This window comes from Dipodomys merriami, unplaced genomic scaffold, assembly GCF_024711535.1.
Source record: "Dipodomys merriami isolate MVZ:Mamm:240054 unplaced genomic scaffold, mDipMer1.0.p SCAF_57, whole genome shotgun sequence".
In the NCBI taxonomy this organism is placed as follows: Eukaryota; Metazoa; Chordata; class Mammalia; order Rodentia; family Heteromyidae; genus Dipodomys; species Dipodomys merriami.
The window spans coordinates 5270665-5284895 of NW_027206146.1; the positions used below are offsets into that span (position 1 = coordinate 5270665).

General features: G+C 56.2%; 2 protein-coding genes across 3 annotated transcripts; both read left to right on the forward strand.

Annotated features, from left to right (window-relative positions):
- Nucleotides 1–1844: 1844 nt before the first annotated feature.
- Nucleotides 1845–4575, forward strand: Kcna7 (potassium voltage-gated channel subfamily A member 7). Its single transcript, XM_070000498.1, has 2 exons — nt 1845–2447; nt 3759–4575. The coding sequence occupies exons 1-2, from the start codon at nt 1884–1886 to the stop codon at nt 4572–4574; spliced, it is 1380 nt and encodes a 459-aa protein (XP_069856599.1). The 5' UTR covers nt 1845–1883; the 3' UTR covers nt 4575.
- Nucleotides 4576–10029: 5454 nt separating this feature from the next.
- Ntf4 (neurotrophin 4) lies at nt 10030–12236 on the forward strand. Of its 2 annotated transcripts, none has more exons than XM_070001009.1 (2): nt 10030–10087; nt 10870–12236. In XM_070001009.1, exon 2 carries the CDS (start codon nt 10881–10883, stop codon nt 11511–11513), a length of 633 nt encoding a protein of 210 aa, XP_069857110.1. In that variant the 5' UTR covers nt 10030–10087; nt 10870–10880; the 3' UTR covers nt 11514–12236. The 2 variants fall into 2 exon arrangements, with proteins under 2 accessions (XP_069857110.1, XP_069857111.1); XM_070001010.1 differs by lacking the exon at nt 10030–10087 and adding an exon at nt 10118–10138.
- The last annotated feature ends 1995 nt before the right edge of the window (nt 12237–14231 follow it).

Genomic DNA, 14231 nt, shown 5'->3' on the forward strand with positions numbered 1-14231 from the left:
TTTCTTTTTTGTCGGTTGTGGGGCTTGAACTCTGGGCCAGGGCGCTGTCTCTCAGCTCTTCAGCTCAAGGCTAATGAACTATGATCCATAGATCTCAGCCTCCTGAGTAGCTAGAATGACAGGCTTGAGCCACCAACACCCAGCTTGGTCCAGATACTTTCTTAGCATGAAACAGAACCTTTTAATTGCTTTAAGATGGGCATGGGGTAAGAGAGCTTGCTCAGGATACATGGTATACATGTGCAGAAATGTCTGAATGAAACACCCTTTGTACAACTAATGTAGGCTAAGCAAAATAAAAGAAAAAGAAAGAAAAACTAAGAAATTGTCTCTGCAGAAAACTGAGGAAATTAAATACAACCTGGTATTCTGGATTTGGCTCCTGAAATGGGAGGACTTGGATACTGATCTTATTATACTAATGTTAGTTTCTCTCAGTTAACATATGTAGCACCTCAGGCCAGGTGTTCTCATTAGGGGAAACTGAAGAGGGTGTGATATTCAAGCCCTCTCTACAGCCTGGTCCTGTGGCTCATGCCTGTAATACCAGCTACTCAGGAGGCTGAGATCTGAGGATCACAGTTCAAAACCAACCTGAGTAGGAAAGTCTGTGAGACTCTTATCTCCATTTAGCCAGCAGAAATCTGGAAGTGGTGCTGTAGCTCAAGTAGTAGAATGCTATAGCCTCCAGCAAAAGCACCTCAGGGACAGTGCCCAGGCCCTGAGTTCAAGCTCCAGGCAAAAGGAAAAGAGAATCTAATATATTCGTTTTTTTTTTCTCCTGTTGCTGCTGTAACAGATTTGGCACAATTTAATAGTGTAAAACAAATTTGTTGAGCAGAGTACATACGATGGTACACACCTGTAATCCCAACTATCTGGGAGGCCACAGGGTAGGAGGATGGTAGTGGATTCAGAAACACAAGCCCATAACGGTACTCAAATAACGGGTTTCATGTAATAGCACACACCTGTAATCTCAGCACTAGAGAGCCTGAGCAGGAAAATGACGAGTTCAAGGCCAGAAAAACAAAGATACATCCCCAACCCAACAGAGACCCGGGTGGCCAGACAGCGACAGAATCAGGGGTAGGGAGAGGGGTGACTCTGGCTTGTGGACTTAGCTCAGCAGAAGGCCACACTTTCCAGGTAAGTGGAAGACCTGCGTTCGGTTCTCAGCTCCGAAAACAAAAGAACAGAACCAAAAAAGGTAAGTGACTCTCAGAAGGGTCAGATTCGCCATCCTGAGCCCGGAGAACCCCAGGAGAGGCAGAGCTGGGGCCACAGAGGGAAAGAAAGACCCGGGCCTGCCACATCGCCACCCGCGCGCCCTCAGTGCAGACAGGCGCGGGGATCGCCGGCCCACCCCCAGCCCGCACCCTTATGAGGACAGGCGCGGGGATCGCCGGTCCCACCGCCACCCGCACCCCCACCCCTTCAATGCAGACAGGCAGGGGATCGCCCGCCCCACCGCCGCCCGCGTCCCCCCAGTGAGGACAGGCGCGGAAATCGCCGCCCCACGCCCGCATGAGGACCGGCGCGGGGCTCGCCTGCCTCACGCTCGCCCGCACCCCCTCAATGTGGACAGGCTTGGGGATCGCCGGCCCCAAGCCCGCCCGCACTCCCATGAGGACCGGCCGGGATCGGCGCCGCCGCGCGGCTGGGGGAAGACCGGAGTCCCGGCAGAGGGCGCCCGGCCGCCCTCCGCCCCGCCGGGGTCACGGCGCCCCCTCCCCCGCGCCCTGGCCGCACGGGGCCGGGCTATTTTTACGCGCGGACACCGGACACCGGGCTGGGGCTGGGACGACGGCGGCGGCGGCGGCGGCGGGCCGGGGACGTCGGGGCCACACGTCCGTCCGTGGGTCTCCGGGGCTGCGCGCGCTATGGAGCCGCGGTGCCCGCCGCCGTGCGGCTGCTGCGAGCGGCTGGTGCTCAATGTGGCCGGGCTGCGCTTCGAGACGCGGGCGCGCACGCTGGGCCGCTTCCCGGACACGCTGCTCGGGGACCCGGCGCGGCGCAGTCGCTTCTACGACGGCGCGCGCCGCGAGTACTTCTTCGATCGCCACCGGCCCAGCTTCGACGCGGTGTTGTACTACTACCAGTCGGGCGGGCGGCTGCGGCGGCCGGCGCACGTGCCGCTCGACGTCTTCCTGGAGGAGGTGGCCTTCTACGGGCTGGGCGCCGCCGCCCTGGCGCGCCTGCGCGAGGACGAGGGCTGCGCCGTGCCGCCCGAGCGGCCCCTGCCCAGCCGCGCCTTCGCGCGACAGCTCTGGCTGCTCTTCGAGTTCCCCGAGAGCTCGCAGGCTGCGCGCGTGCTGGCCGTCGTCTCCGTGTTGGTCATCCTCGTCTCCATCGTTGTCTTCTGCCTGGAGACGCTGCCGGACTTCCGCGACGATCGCGACGACGCCGGGCTTGCTGCCCTGGCCGCGGCAGCAGCGGCTGGCCCGGTGAGGGGCGGGGCCAGGACGGAGGCGGGCGGCGCCTGGACGGGGAGGGGCGGAGCCTGACTAGAGTTGGGCGGGGCCTGAGCAGCAAAGGGGAGGGCTCAGGATGGAGATGCAGCGGGATCTGGGTGAAGAAGAATGGCACCCGGATGCTGGGAGAGTGGGCCCTGTTTGACTAGAGGTGGAACCTTGGGTGGAGGAGAGCCTGGACCAGTGGGGGCGGGGCCTATAAGGAGATGGGCAGGGCCTGGATGGAGATAAGTGGGGCTGGATGGGGAGGAGCGTGTCATGGATGGAGAGGGGCGGTCTCCTAGAAGATCTGGCCTATCAAAAAGTAGGGCAAAAAAAAAAAAAAAGTAGGGCAAGGGGCTGAGAGGGGTGGATAACCCAAAGACAGAGTACTGACTTAGGACTCTGCCCCCGAAAGCTGGGCAGAAGGCTGTACCTGACGATCCAAAGAGGACCACCTGCCCTGTCAGAAAGTGGGGGTGCAATAGGTAAGAACCCCAACTGCAGAGTGAGGGTCTTTGGGGCAGGGATTAGGAAAGCAAACCAGCAAAAAGTGAAGCTTTAGCTGTGTGTAGTGATGCATGCCCATAGTCCCAGCACTTGGATGGCTGAGGCAGAAGGACCTGGAGTTCAAGCTCACTCTATGCTCCATAGCAAGACCTTATCTTAAATAACTACGAAAAATGTTGATGTTAGCTGGGCAATGATGGCTCATGCCTGTAATCCTAGCTACTCTGAAGGTTGAGATCTGAGGAGCACGGTTCAAAGCCAAACCAGACAAGAAACTCCATGAGATTCTTATCCCCCAATTCACCAGCAAGAAGCCACAAGTAGAAGTATGGCTCAAGTGGTAGAGGAAAAAAAAAGCTAAGAGACAGCCTCCAAACCCTGAGTTTAACTACAGAACACACACACACACACACACACACACACACACACACACACACACACACACACACACACACACACACACACACACACACACACACACACACACACTAAGAAGCTGTGGGGCAAAAGAGTCTGAAAACTCCAGGGTCTGTTCAGCTGGCAGAGACAAATGGAAAAAGGATGGATGGGCAGGAGGCATGCATGCCCAAACGTGAAGCCAGAGAGCTGGAGTGGAGGTGGGGCTGAGGGCTGAGGCCCTGGGAAGAAAAACGAATCATGAAGAAAGGAAGAAAGGCAAGTCTCTGGGCTTCGATCTCTACTGACCTGTCTGTGGGAAATGTAAACACTGAATAAGGCTATCCCTGAGTCCCTGCTCTGGCCTGGCCCACCTTGACCTCTCTTTCTCCCCTACAGTTCCCAGCTCGGCTGAACGGCTCCAGTCCCATGCCTGGAACTCCATCTCGCTTGCCCTTCAGTGACCCATTTTTTGTGGTGGAGACGCTGTGCATCTGTTGGTTTTCCTTTGAGCTGCTCGTACGCCTGCTGTCCTGCCCAAGCAAAGCAGTCTTCTTCAAGAACGTGATGAATCTCATCGATTTTGTGGCCATCCTGCCCTACTTTGTTGCACTGGGCACTGAGCTGGCCCGGCAGCGGGGGGTGGGTCAACCGGCCATGTCCCTGGCCATCCTGCGAGTTATCCGATTGGTGCGTGTCTTCCGTATCTTCAAGCTATCTCGACATTCAAAGGGCCTGCAGATTTTGGGTCAGACACTTCGGGCTTCCATGCGCGAGCTGGGTCTCCTCATCTTCTTCCTCTTCATCGGGGTGGTCCTCTTTTCCAGTGCAGTGTACTTTGCCGAAGTTGACCGGGTGGACACCCATTTCACCAGCATCCCTGAGTCCTTCTGGTGGGCAGTGGTTACCATGACTACAGTTGGCTATGGAGACATGGCGCCCGTCACCGTGGGTGGCAAGATAGTGGGCTCTCTGTGCGCCATCGCTGGCGTGCTGACCATTTCCTTACCTGTGCCAGTCATAGTATCCAACTTCAGCTACTTTTACCACCGAGAGACAGAAGGTGAAGAGGCTGGAATGTACAGCCACGTGGACACGCAGCCCTGTGGCACACTGGAGGGCAAAGCTAATGGGGGATTGGTGGATGGAGAGGTACCTGAGCTCCCCCCTCCACTCTGGGCCCCCCCTGGAAAACACCTGGTCACCGAGGTGTGAGGAGGGACAGCCTGAGGTGTGCAAGACCTCAGAAGGGAGGGAGGGAGGGAAGAAGGGCAGCAGGGAGGGGGGATCCTGTTTAGGAAGAACTAGGGTACATGAAAATGAATGGGGTCGAGTTGTAGGACTTGGTTAACTCCTGTGGGAGCAAATGAATGGCCACCCTTTGCATTCAAAGGGTGTTGTATGGAGCTGTACAAATCTTGTGGCCATCTTTTGGAGGTACATGCTGAGACTGCAGTGATCCTGTCGTGGTGTAACTTTCCTCAGGTTTGTATTTGTCTTGTCCCTGTGCTCTAGGGGGGATTCTGTGAGTTAGAATCCCCCAGGGCCATGTTGGATCCAATCAAGCCGTCACCAGGGCGGGGCTGTGTTGATGGTATGATCAGGCTGGTGTTGGTGAGTTGCACTGAGATGTTGAAGATTTCCTGCCTTTGTGTGTTCCTGAGAGGGGGTGTGTGTAGAAAGATAATCATCATGGCATGAGAGTGTGCCACATCATGCCCAGTAGGCTTGGAATTGGTTCTTGAAGACCACAGAGTTCTGTTGGGTAGAGATGTGTTGAATTTCATGGCTAGAAGCTGTTCAGGGCCACCCGGAGTTGATGTGGGTGATCCCATCAGTAGATTCAGTTTGGCCCCATAATTATCTCTCAGTCATGGCTCATGGAGCCAGGCTGAAGCATAGCATTGAGTGAACCCGGCACCAATATTGGGCTGACTTGGGCTTTGTGTGAGAGAGACCCCATGTTGCATTTCGTGGCAAGGATCACAGCTTTGGGTAAGAAAGCATTTGTATGTCATGGGTCAGGCGAAGAGACAGAAGCAGCCTGTCCTGTGTTATTCACCATAGGGGGCAGGCTGGACCCTCTATCTCTGGAGTCAGTTTGTTCAGAGAGGTTCCCAGGACTGGGAAGGTGGCTTAGTGGTAGAGTACTTGCCTAGCATGCAGGATGTCCTGGGTTCGATTCCTCAGTACCACATAAGCAGAAAAAGCTGGAAGTGGCTCTGTGGCTCAAGTAGTAGAGGGCTAGCCTTGAGTACAGAGAGGCTCAGGAACAGAGCCCAGGCCCTGAGTTCAAGGCTCAGGAACGGCAAAACAAACAAACAAACAAAAGAAAGACAGAGGGGCTCCAAATGAACTAGGAATTTGGATATCTCTGTCTGCTTATCCAACCTCTGTCAAACAAACTCCCACTTTATTCGTTTGGTATGGAGACATGGAGGAAGGAACTTAGGGGCAAGAAAACAGGGAACGGCCTGTACACTGTCCAGCCATGTTTGGAGCAGGTTGGGAGACTACAGACCCAGAGAGACAGAGACAGAGGCGGAGAGAGAGACAGAAACAGAGGTCCATTGAGAAGGAGACAGAGACCCGGAGAGAAGACAAGGCAGACACTCTGAAAGGGATTGAGACCCAGAATGAGAAGGGGAGGTCAGACACTCAGAAAGAGTGGGGAACAGACATCAACACTGGAGACTAGAGTTTCAGAGAGAGAGAGAGAGAGAGAGCAAAAACAAAAAAAAGGCAGAAACCCCTCGGTGTCCCTGAGTGGGAAGAGACACATGAAGTCTCAGTTTTCCCAGTCATCACCAGAGCCCAAACTGGCGTGCGTCACCCATCCTCTGTTACCTCAGGAAGGCCGTCAGGGGGACTTGGTGTGTTTTCCAGGAGGGAAACTTGAGTCTCAGCAGGGCCAAGGCTTGCCAAGGTCACCTGGGGAGGATTTGTGACAGGCTGCCCGACTCCACCACCCCCACAGCCTGCCTGAGCACCGGGTACCTCCAAGACCAGTGGCCTGATTAATCAGAAGGCTGATACTTACAGAGAAGGCTGTGACCCAACAGGGCAAGGCCAAACAGTCTTTCAGGACTAAAGGCCAAGAAGAGGAGGAAAAGGAGGATAAAGAGGTGGAAGAGGAGGAGGAAGAGGAGGAGGATTGTAGTCACTAACACACATAGGGCTTCCTATAAGCCAAATGTCATTGAACGTACTTGTATTAATTTATTAAAACGTATCCAGTGGTTTGCAGAGTGCTGTTATTATTGTTGTCCCCACCCCCACACACACACTTTTTTTTTTTTTTGGTCCTACAAACTCTTAGAGGCACCACTGAGTTCTCAGAGAGGAACTGATTTGAGGGCACACCTCCCTAATCAATCATCATGCAGGAAAGGAGGCCTGGGGGTGTGTCTCAGGCAGAAAGTCCCTGCTTAATTGAGTAGAAGGCCCTAAGTTTTCAACCTGCGTGGAGCCTGGCCTGGGTGGCTCATACCAGACATCCTTGCTACTTAGGAGGCTGAGACCTGGAGGATCATGGTGAAAAGTCAGCCCAGGCCAAAAATGGGCCAGACTCCAGTTTCCAATTAGTAAACAAAAAAAATGGGTTAGTGGCATGGCTTGGGCAGTAGAGTATCAGCCATGAGCAAGAAAGCCAAAGCAAGAGCACAAGGTCCTAGTTCAAGCCCCAGTTTCAACACACACACACACACACACACACAGAAGAAGCAAAAAGAAGAGAGCTACAGAACGTAGGGAAGGAATTCAGTTTACCCAATCACCTTCCTCCTCCACACCTTTTTTTTTTTTTTTTTTGCTGGGAAACTTGAGGCCTCTCAATCTTTTTGGCTTATTGCTTATAGCTGGTTCTCTACCACATGAGCCATGCCACCAGTCAGGGGTTTTGCTGGTTAGTTTGGAAATAGTGTCTCTGGGACTTTTCTGCCCCAACTTGCCTGGAACCAAATCTACACCTCAGCCTTCTGAATAGCAAGGTATGAGCTGATTGCTCATCTGACCACCTTTTCCCCTCTAGTAGCAGAAAAGCTACAAATGGTGGGAAAAGAGACAGAGAGAGAGAGAGGACAGACACCTAGAGATGACAGAGAAAGAAACATCAAAGGGGAGGGGGCAGAAACTCAGGAAGAGGAAGTAAACAACTGGAGTGGCTTCTGTGTCTCCTTGGCAGGGCACAGAGGACAAGTGGGGAACACCCTAATCCGGGGACACCCTTCCTGCCCCCTTGCCATGCTATATTTAGGCAGAGAGAGGGGTGCTGGGTGACTCCCCCCTCCAAGGCAGGTGTCATTTTCCCCCCTAAATATAGTTCAGGGGGAGGGGAACTGTGAGTCCCAGGGTGGAGGTGTGCTAGGGTAAAGGCCCCCGTCATCCAAAATATGGCCTCCACGTCTCTCCTCATCTGGCTTCTTCAGCGGGTGCCTGCAGCTCTATGCCGTTCTCCAAGTGTCCCTCCCTCTCTGCAGTTCTTGTCTCACACCTGGACTCCAGGTCTTTCTTGCCCCTTTTTCATGGTCCCAGTCCCCTATCCTCCCACATCTGTAACTAAGGATTCACTCTGTTTCTCTAGGCAGGTCATTTCAACACAAGATCACTTGAAAAAAAAAAAAAGCATAGCATTGTCTCTAAGTCCTGTAATACCTTGGATTTCTCTTATCTAAGCCCAGGACAAGACACCCTTCTCCAGTCCCCACCCAGGAAATTCCAGGAGAGAGGGCTCTGTGCAAGAGCCCCCCACATCCACTGTCTCTGGGCGTCAAGCCTTATCGCTACCCGGGCCCAGCTGGTTAATGTCTGCCGAAGCTCCTGGGAGAGGGTGGGAATCTGCCCTGGGTCCACGCTGAACTTGCAGAGACCCCAGGAATCCCAGACTGAGTCCTCAGTCTGAGGGAGGAGGGCTGGGGCTTGGACTCCTGGGCCTCAGGGAGGAGATTGGAGCCTAGACCCCTGGGTCTTGGGGAAGAGGTTGGGTCTGGACGCCTGGGTCTGAGGGAGGAGGCTGGGGCCTGGACCCCTAGGTCTGAAGGAGGAGGCTGTGGTCTAGAGTCCTGAGTCCAAGGGAAGAAGCTGGGATCTATGACCTCTGGGTCTGAGGGAGGATGCTGGGCTATGTGACCTCTGGGTCTGAGGAAGGAGGCTGGGGTCTGGATCCCCAGGTCTGAGGCAGGAAGCTAGGGTCTGGACCCCTAGGTGTGAGGAACGAGATTAGGATCCCGACTCTTGGTTCTGAGGGAGGAAGTTGGAGCCTGGACCCCTGGGTCTGAAGGAGGAGGCTGGGGTCTAGAGTCCTGGGTCTAAGGGAAAAGGCTGGGATCTATGACCCCTGGGTCTGAGAGGGGAGGCTAGGGTCTGGATCCCCAGGTCTGAGGGAGGAGGCTGGGGTTTGGACCCCTGGGTCTGAGGAAGGAGGCTGGGATCTATGACCTCTGGGTCTGAAGGCAGAGGCTGGGGCCCGGACCCCAGGGTCCGCGGGCGGAGGCTGGGGCCGGGACCCGGCTGGGCCGGGCAGCCGGGCCTCCGAGGTCTAGGCACGCGAGTGTAAGGCGGGGTCCCCGCCCCTCCTCCGCCGTCGGGCGCCGCCCCGCCCCCGACCCAGGCCCTCGGAGCGCGAGCGGCGCGCAGCCGGCCGGCCGCCCAGGTCCCGGGAGCCGGAGCCGCGGAGGAGGCGCCGGGCGCCGGGCGCAGAGGCGGGAGCCCCAGGTAGGAGCGGCGGGCGCCTCCCCGAGACCGCAGCGTCGGGGTCGCCCTGCCCCTGGGCAGGGAGGGGCGGGGCGGGGCCGGCGGGGGCGGGGCTTGGCGGAGTAAACTGAGGCAGGGGGGGAGCCGCGCCCGCTGCGGAGCGGGGTGTCCCCCCCACCCCGGCGTGGACTCAGAGATCGGGGTGCCCCGGCCCCCCTCTGGAGGAGGGTTATGTCTAAGTACAGGGGTGTCTGGGCTCCAGAACTGGGAGGGAGGAAGGGGAGGGGGAGGGGCGCTGGGGGGAGAGGGGGGCACCTGAACTCGTGGAGGGGGGAGCTCCGAGGTTTGGGGTGTGGGCCGTGGGAAACGCCACGCCCGGCTCCGAAGGAAGAGATCTTGGGGATCGGGACGCCTAGTCTGAGGGAGGAGGCAGCACCCCCGCTCCCCCCCCCCGACCTGGCCCGGTCAGCCTGGGCACCCCCTTCCTTCTCCATCTCCCCGCGCGGGGCCGGCCGCCACTCCAGGTATGCGCCGGTGGAGTTCCTGGGCGGGCCCTGGCCTGTCCTGCACACAGGGAACATTCCAGAAAAGAGCCTCGGGGACCCAGGGCTCCTGGGGGCCGGGTGTCCGGGCCGGCCCCGCCCCCTCCCCCGCCTGGGAGATGCAGAGAGAAAGCAGGGAGATGTAATCTTTCCCAGCCTCTCCCCCCCACCCCAGCATCTGCTTCCCATCCATCGCAGCCCAGGAGCCATCACCTGGGGGGGCGGGGCCTTGGCTGGGGTACCCCACACTTGGAGAAGGAATTCCGAGGTAGGAGGAATAGGGGTGTTTGGGAGTGGGGGATCCTGGACCTTTCTCCCACCTGTCTATATAACCTGTCTGTCTCTTCCCTCTCCTTCCCCCCCCCCAGGTGGCTGCCCTCCCCTCCCTCTCCTAAGATGTCAGCAAGGAGGGGGTTACCTGTGTCCTCCACAGGGACCCAGCCGAGTCTGAGGGTCCCCATCCCAGGAGCTCGGAGGTGGAGGAGGCGCTGACAGGTCTGGTAATCACCTCCTGCTTCCCAATCTTCTCCAGGCATCTAGAATGCGGTAGGAAGACGCCAAGATTACCTCCCAGCCCGGGGTCCCATTCACACACTGGGAAACAGGCTGCAGAGAAGAGGGGTCTTTGTCTGGCCTTCTTTCATTTTCATTTTTGTGCCTGTCCTGGGGCGTGAACTCTGGGCCTGGGTGTTGTTCCTGAGGCTCTTTGGGCTCAAGGCTAGCTCTACCAGTTGGGCCACAGCACCACTTCCAGTTTTTGAGTGGTTTATTGGAGATAAGAGTCTCACAGGGAGGGCTGAGAAGGTGGCTCAGTGGTAGAGCACTTGCCTTGCATGCATGAGGCCCTGGGTTCGATTCCTCAGCACCACATAAGCAAAAAGAAAAAAGCTGGAAGTGGTGCTGTGGCTCAAGTGGTAGAGTGCTAGCCTTGAGCTGAAGAGCTGAGGGACAGCACCCAGGCCCAGAGTTCAGGCCCCAGGACCAGACCCCCCCACAAAAAAAAAAGTCTCACAGGGACTCTTCTGCCTGGGCTGGCTTCGAACTGTGGTCCTCAGATCTCAGCCTCCTGAGTAGCTGGGATGACAATTGTGAGCCACAGCACTCAGCTTTAAGTAATCATTTTAAAGTAATTTATTAGTCTAGAAGTTCAGCATCAATCAAGTTCTAGAATGTGCCCCCCACACACAGTGCTTCCCCATACTTCTGGGATTCACACCTATTTGCCATAAATTTCCACTCTCCTAACCCCAGCTTCTCTGTCTTCTACCCCCCCCCAGGTGGTCAAGAGATGCTCCCCAAGCCCCTGTGTTCCTTCCCCATCCTCCTCCTCTTCCTCCTCCCCAGTGTCCCAATGGAGCCTCGCTCTCCACCTTTAACTCTACCCCCCTTCCCGGCTCCTGAGTGGGACCTCCTGTCCCCCCGAGTAGCCCTGTCCAGGGGTGCCCCTGCTGGCCCCCCTCTGCTCTTTCTGCTGGAGACTGGAGACTTTGGGGAGCTTGCCGGTGCCCCAGCCAACCGCACTCGTCGTGGGGTGAGCGAGTCGGCCCCGGCCAGTCGCCGGGGCGAGCTGGCCGTCTGTGATGCAGTGAGCGGCTGGGTGACAGACCGTCGGACGGCCGTGGACCTGCGGGGACGCGAGGTGGAGGTGCTGGGCGAGGTGCCCGCAGCTGGTGGCAGCCCCCTCCGACAGTATTTCTTCGAGACTCGCTGTAAAGCTAATAGCACTGGGGAAGGTGGCGTGGGTGCGGGCGGAGGGGGCTGCAGGGGAGTGGACCGCAGGCACTGGGTATCCGAATGCAAGGCCAAGCAGTCCTACGTGCGGGCCTTGACTTCTGATGCCCAGGGCCGTGTAGGCTGGAGATGGATTCGAATTGACACTGCGTGCGTCTGCACCCTCCTCAGTCGGACAGGACGGGCCTGAGGCTCAGGTCCAGGAACGGAACAGGCAGAGAAAAAAAGAGCTGGATGCTAAACCACCTCAGGAGTGGCCTTCTGTTTGGAACCTTAAAGGATCATGGAATCAAACCGCTCCAATTTTGAGAGCTCCATCCGCAAGACGTGTGAGGAAACCAAATGGAGTTCAAAGGATGAATAGGAGTTCTCCTGGAGGAACTGGAGGGTAATAATGATCATGACAATAACAATAGTGAATATTTGGTGAGTGCCTCCTACTTATCCATGGTAACACATCACTCTTCTAATGATGACCCTTTAATTGCAAAAGAAGCTGCCCTGGGCCACTCTGGGAGAGAGCCACAAGGAGGAGTGATATGTCAAGAAGCTGGTGGGTAGTGTAGAAGCAGGACCATGTAAGGAACTGGCACCTGGTCTGCAGAGGACCTGAGCACCTGGTCTGCAGAAAGCCTGGACATGTCTGAGAGCAGGCGGTTTCAATGAGAAATCCTAGCCAGTTGCTTATGGCTCACACCTGTCATCCTTAGCTACTCAGGAGGCTGAGATCTGAGGATCCCGGTTCAAAGCCAGCCTGGGTTGGAAAGTCCCTGAGACTCTTATCTCCAATGAACCATCAGCAATCCAGAAGTGGTGCTGTGGCTTAAAGGGATTAGAGGGCTAGTCTTGAGCAGAAGAGCTCAAGGACAACACTGAGGCCCCAGGTTGAAGCCCCACTACTGACAAAATAATAAAAAATAAAGAGAGAAATCCTGCTTGGTCAGAATGACCAATATTCTTGGAATACAGTATTGTCTTTTCCTTTGGGGGGGGGGGAGGCTGGGTGCTCTCCCTGAGCTGCTTTGCTCAAGGCTAGCGCTTTACCACTTGAGCCACAGCATCACTTCTGGCTTCTTCTGTGTTTGTGGTGCTGAGGAATCAAACCCCGGGCTCATGCATGCTAGGCAAGCACTCTACCACTAAGCCACCTTCCCAGCCCCTAGTATTGTCTTTTGAGGTAGTAAGATGCCTGTCACATAGAGGAGAATTCAAGCCCAGGCAGGAAGCTGGAGTCAGGTGACAGCACTCCTCCCCTGTTGCAACCTTTACCCCACATTGGGAATTAAATAGATCTTAAAATTGTCCAAGATATGGGTTGTGACCAATGGGCCTGCCCTGACACAGGTCATGAACACCTATAGGCTCTGAGAAGGGGTGGAACCAAACCAATACAAGGTGCTCAGTTCAGAATGGAATAGGGTGGGTGAGACCTGGGTCAGGCTGGGAAAGGTGGCCTCAGTTTCCCCTGTCTGAAGAATGGGCTGGCATGAAGAAATTCTGGGGAGGAAGAAGACTTAGCAAATTTCTTTATATTGAAGAGGTATCAAAAGGAGCTCCTAGACCCTCAGAATTACCCTTCATACTTTACCCATCTTACACCTCATGGCTCTGTGTGTGTGTGTGTGTGCGCGCGCGCATGCATGCGTGTGGGCACGCGCACACATGCACATGCAATACTGGGGCTTCAACTCAGGGTCTGGATATACTGTCCCTTAACTTTTTTGCTTAAGGATGACACTCTACCACTTGAGCCACAACTCCACTTCTAGCTTTTTGCTGGTTAGTTGGAGATAGAGCCTCATGGATTTTTCTGTTCAGGCTGGCTTCAAACCTTGATCTTCAAACCTTGAGTAGCCAGAGCTCACCCACCTGGCTTTCACCCATTCTATTTTCTTTTGAGGGGCAGGGGCTACGGGTCATGGGACTTGAACTCTGGTCCTGGGCACTGTTCCTCAGCTCTTCAGCTCAAGGCAAGCGCTCTACCACTTGAGCCACAGTGCTACTTCTGGTTTTCTGGTGGTTCATTGGAGATAAGAGTCTCAAGGACTTTCCTGCCCGGGCTGGCTTTGAACCTCAATCCTCAGATCTCAGCCTCCTGAGTGAGTAGCTAGGATGACAGGCATGAGCCAGCAGCACCCAGCTCACAACCTCTTTTGGGTCAAGCTTTGGGCTAAGGACACTGACATGCCCCTTGCTCCCGGCCTCTGCCCCCCAAACAGGACCCTGATACACTGTGGGGGCTCAGCCTCTGGTCTTGTTCCCAGTCTTCCCCCCCTCCCCCCCGCTTCTCTGTCTCCCTAACTTCCTGTGTCTCTTGTCTCTGGGTTAGTTATGCACACCCCTCTTTTTTTGCTAAATATTTCACCCCTCCCCCCCATACCCAGGTGGAAGTTTTCAGCCAAATCAAAGGCAGGCCAGACGGCAGGCGCTGACGCCGGCTGCTGCGCACACAAGGAGGGTGGGGGAACCCCGGAATGTCTGGAAATCGTTACCCCCGAGGTGGGCAGGCCTGGCAGTGTGCGTGTGAGCAGAGGCAGTAGAAGGTTCGGATCCTTTAGAAAAGAGCGGTGTTGCCCGTGGATTCCATGATGGGCTAATGGGAGAGCGTGTCTGCGCGCTACCCCCCCTCCACACACACACACACTCAGCATCTGTCTGGCCCTCGATCTGTCTCCCTGCCCCTCTCCGTCTGCAACTGGGATCTCTTCCTTCCTCCCCCGCCCCTGCCCCTTTGCTGCCCCCTCTCTTTACGGTCCCCCTCCCACCCTTCCTCTGTGTAGGGCTGTCCTGCGGCCTCCTGCGACTCTGTCGTCCTGTCCTTCCAGTCCTCGCTCTGCCCATCCTCAGGCCCTCAGGCCCTTTGTGGGCTGGGCTCAGGGGGCGGGTTCTGTCACCTAGGGCAACAGGG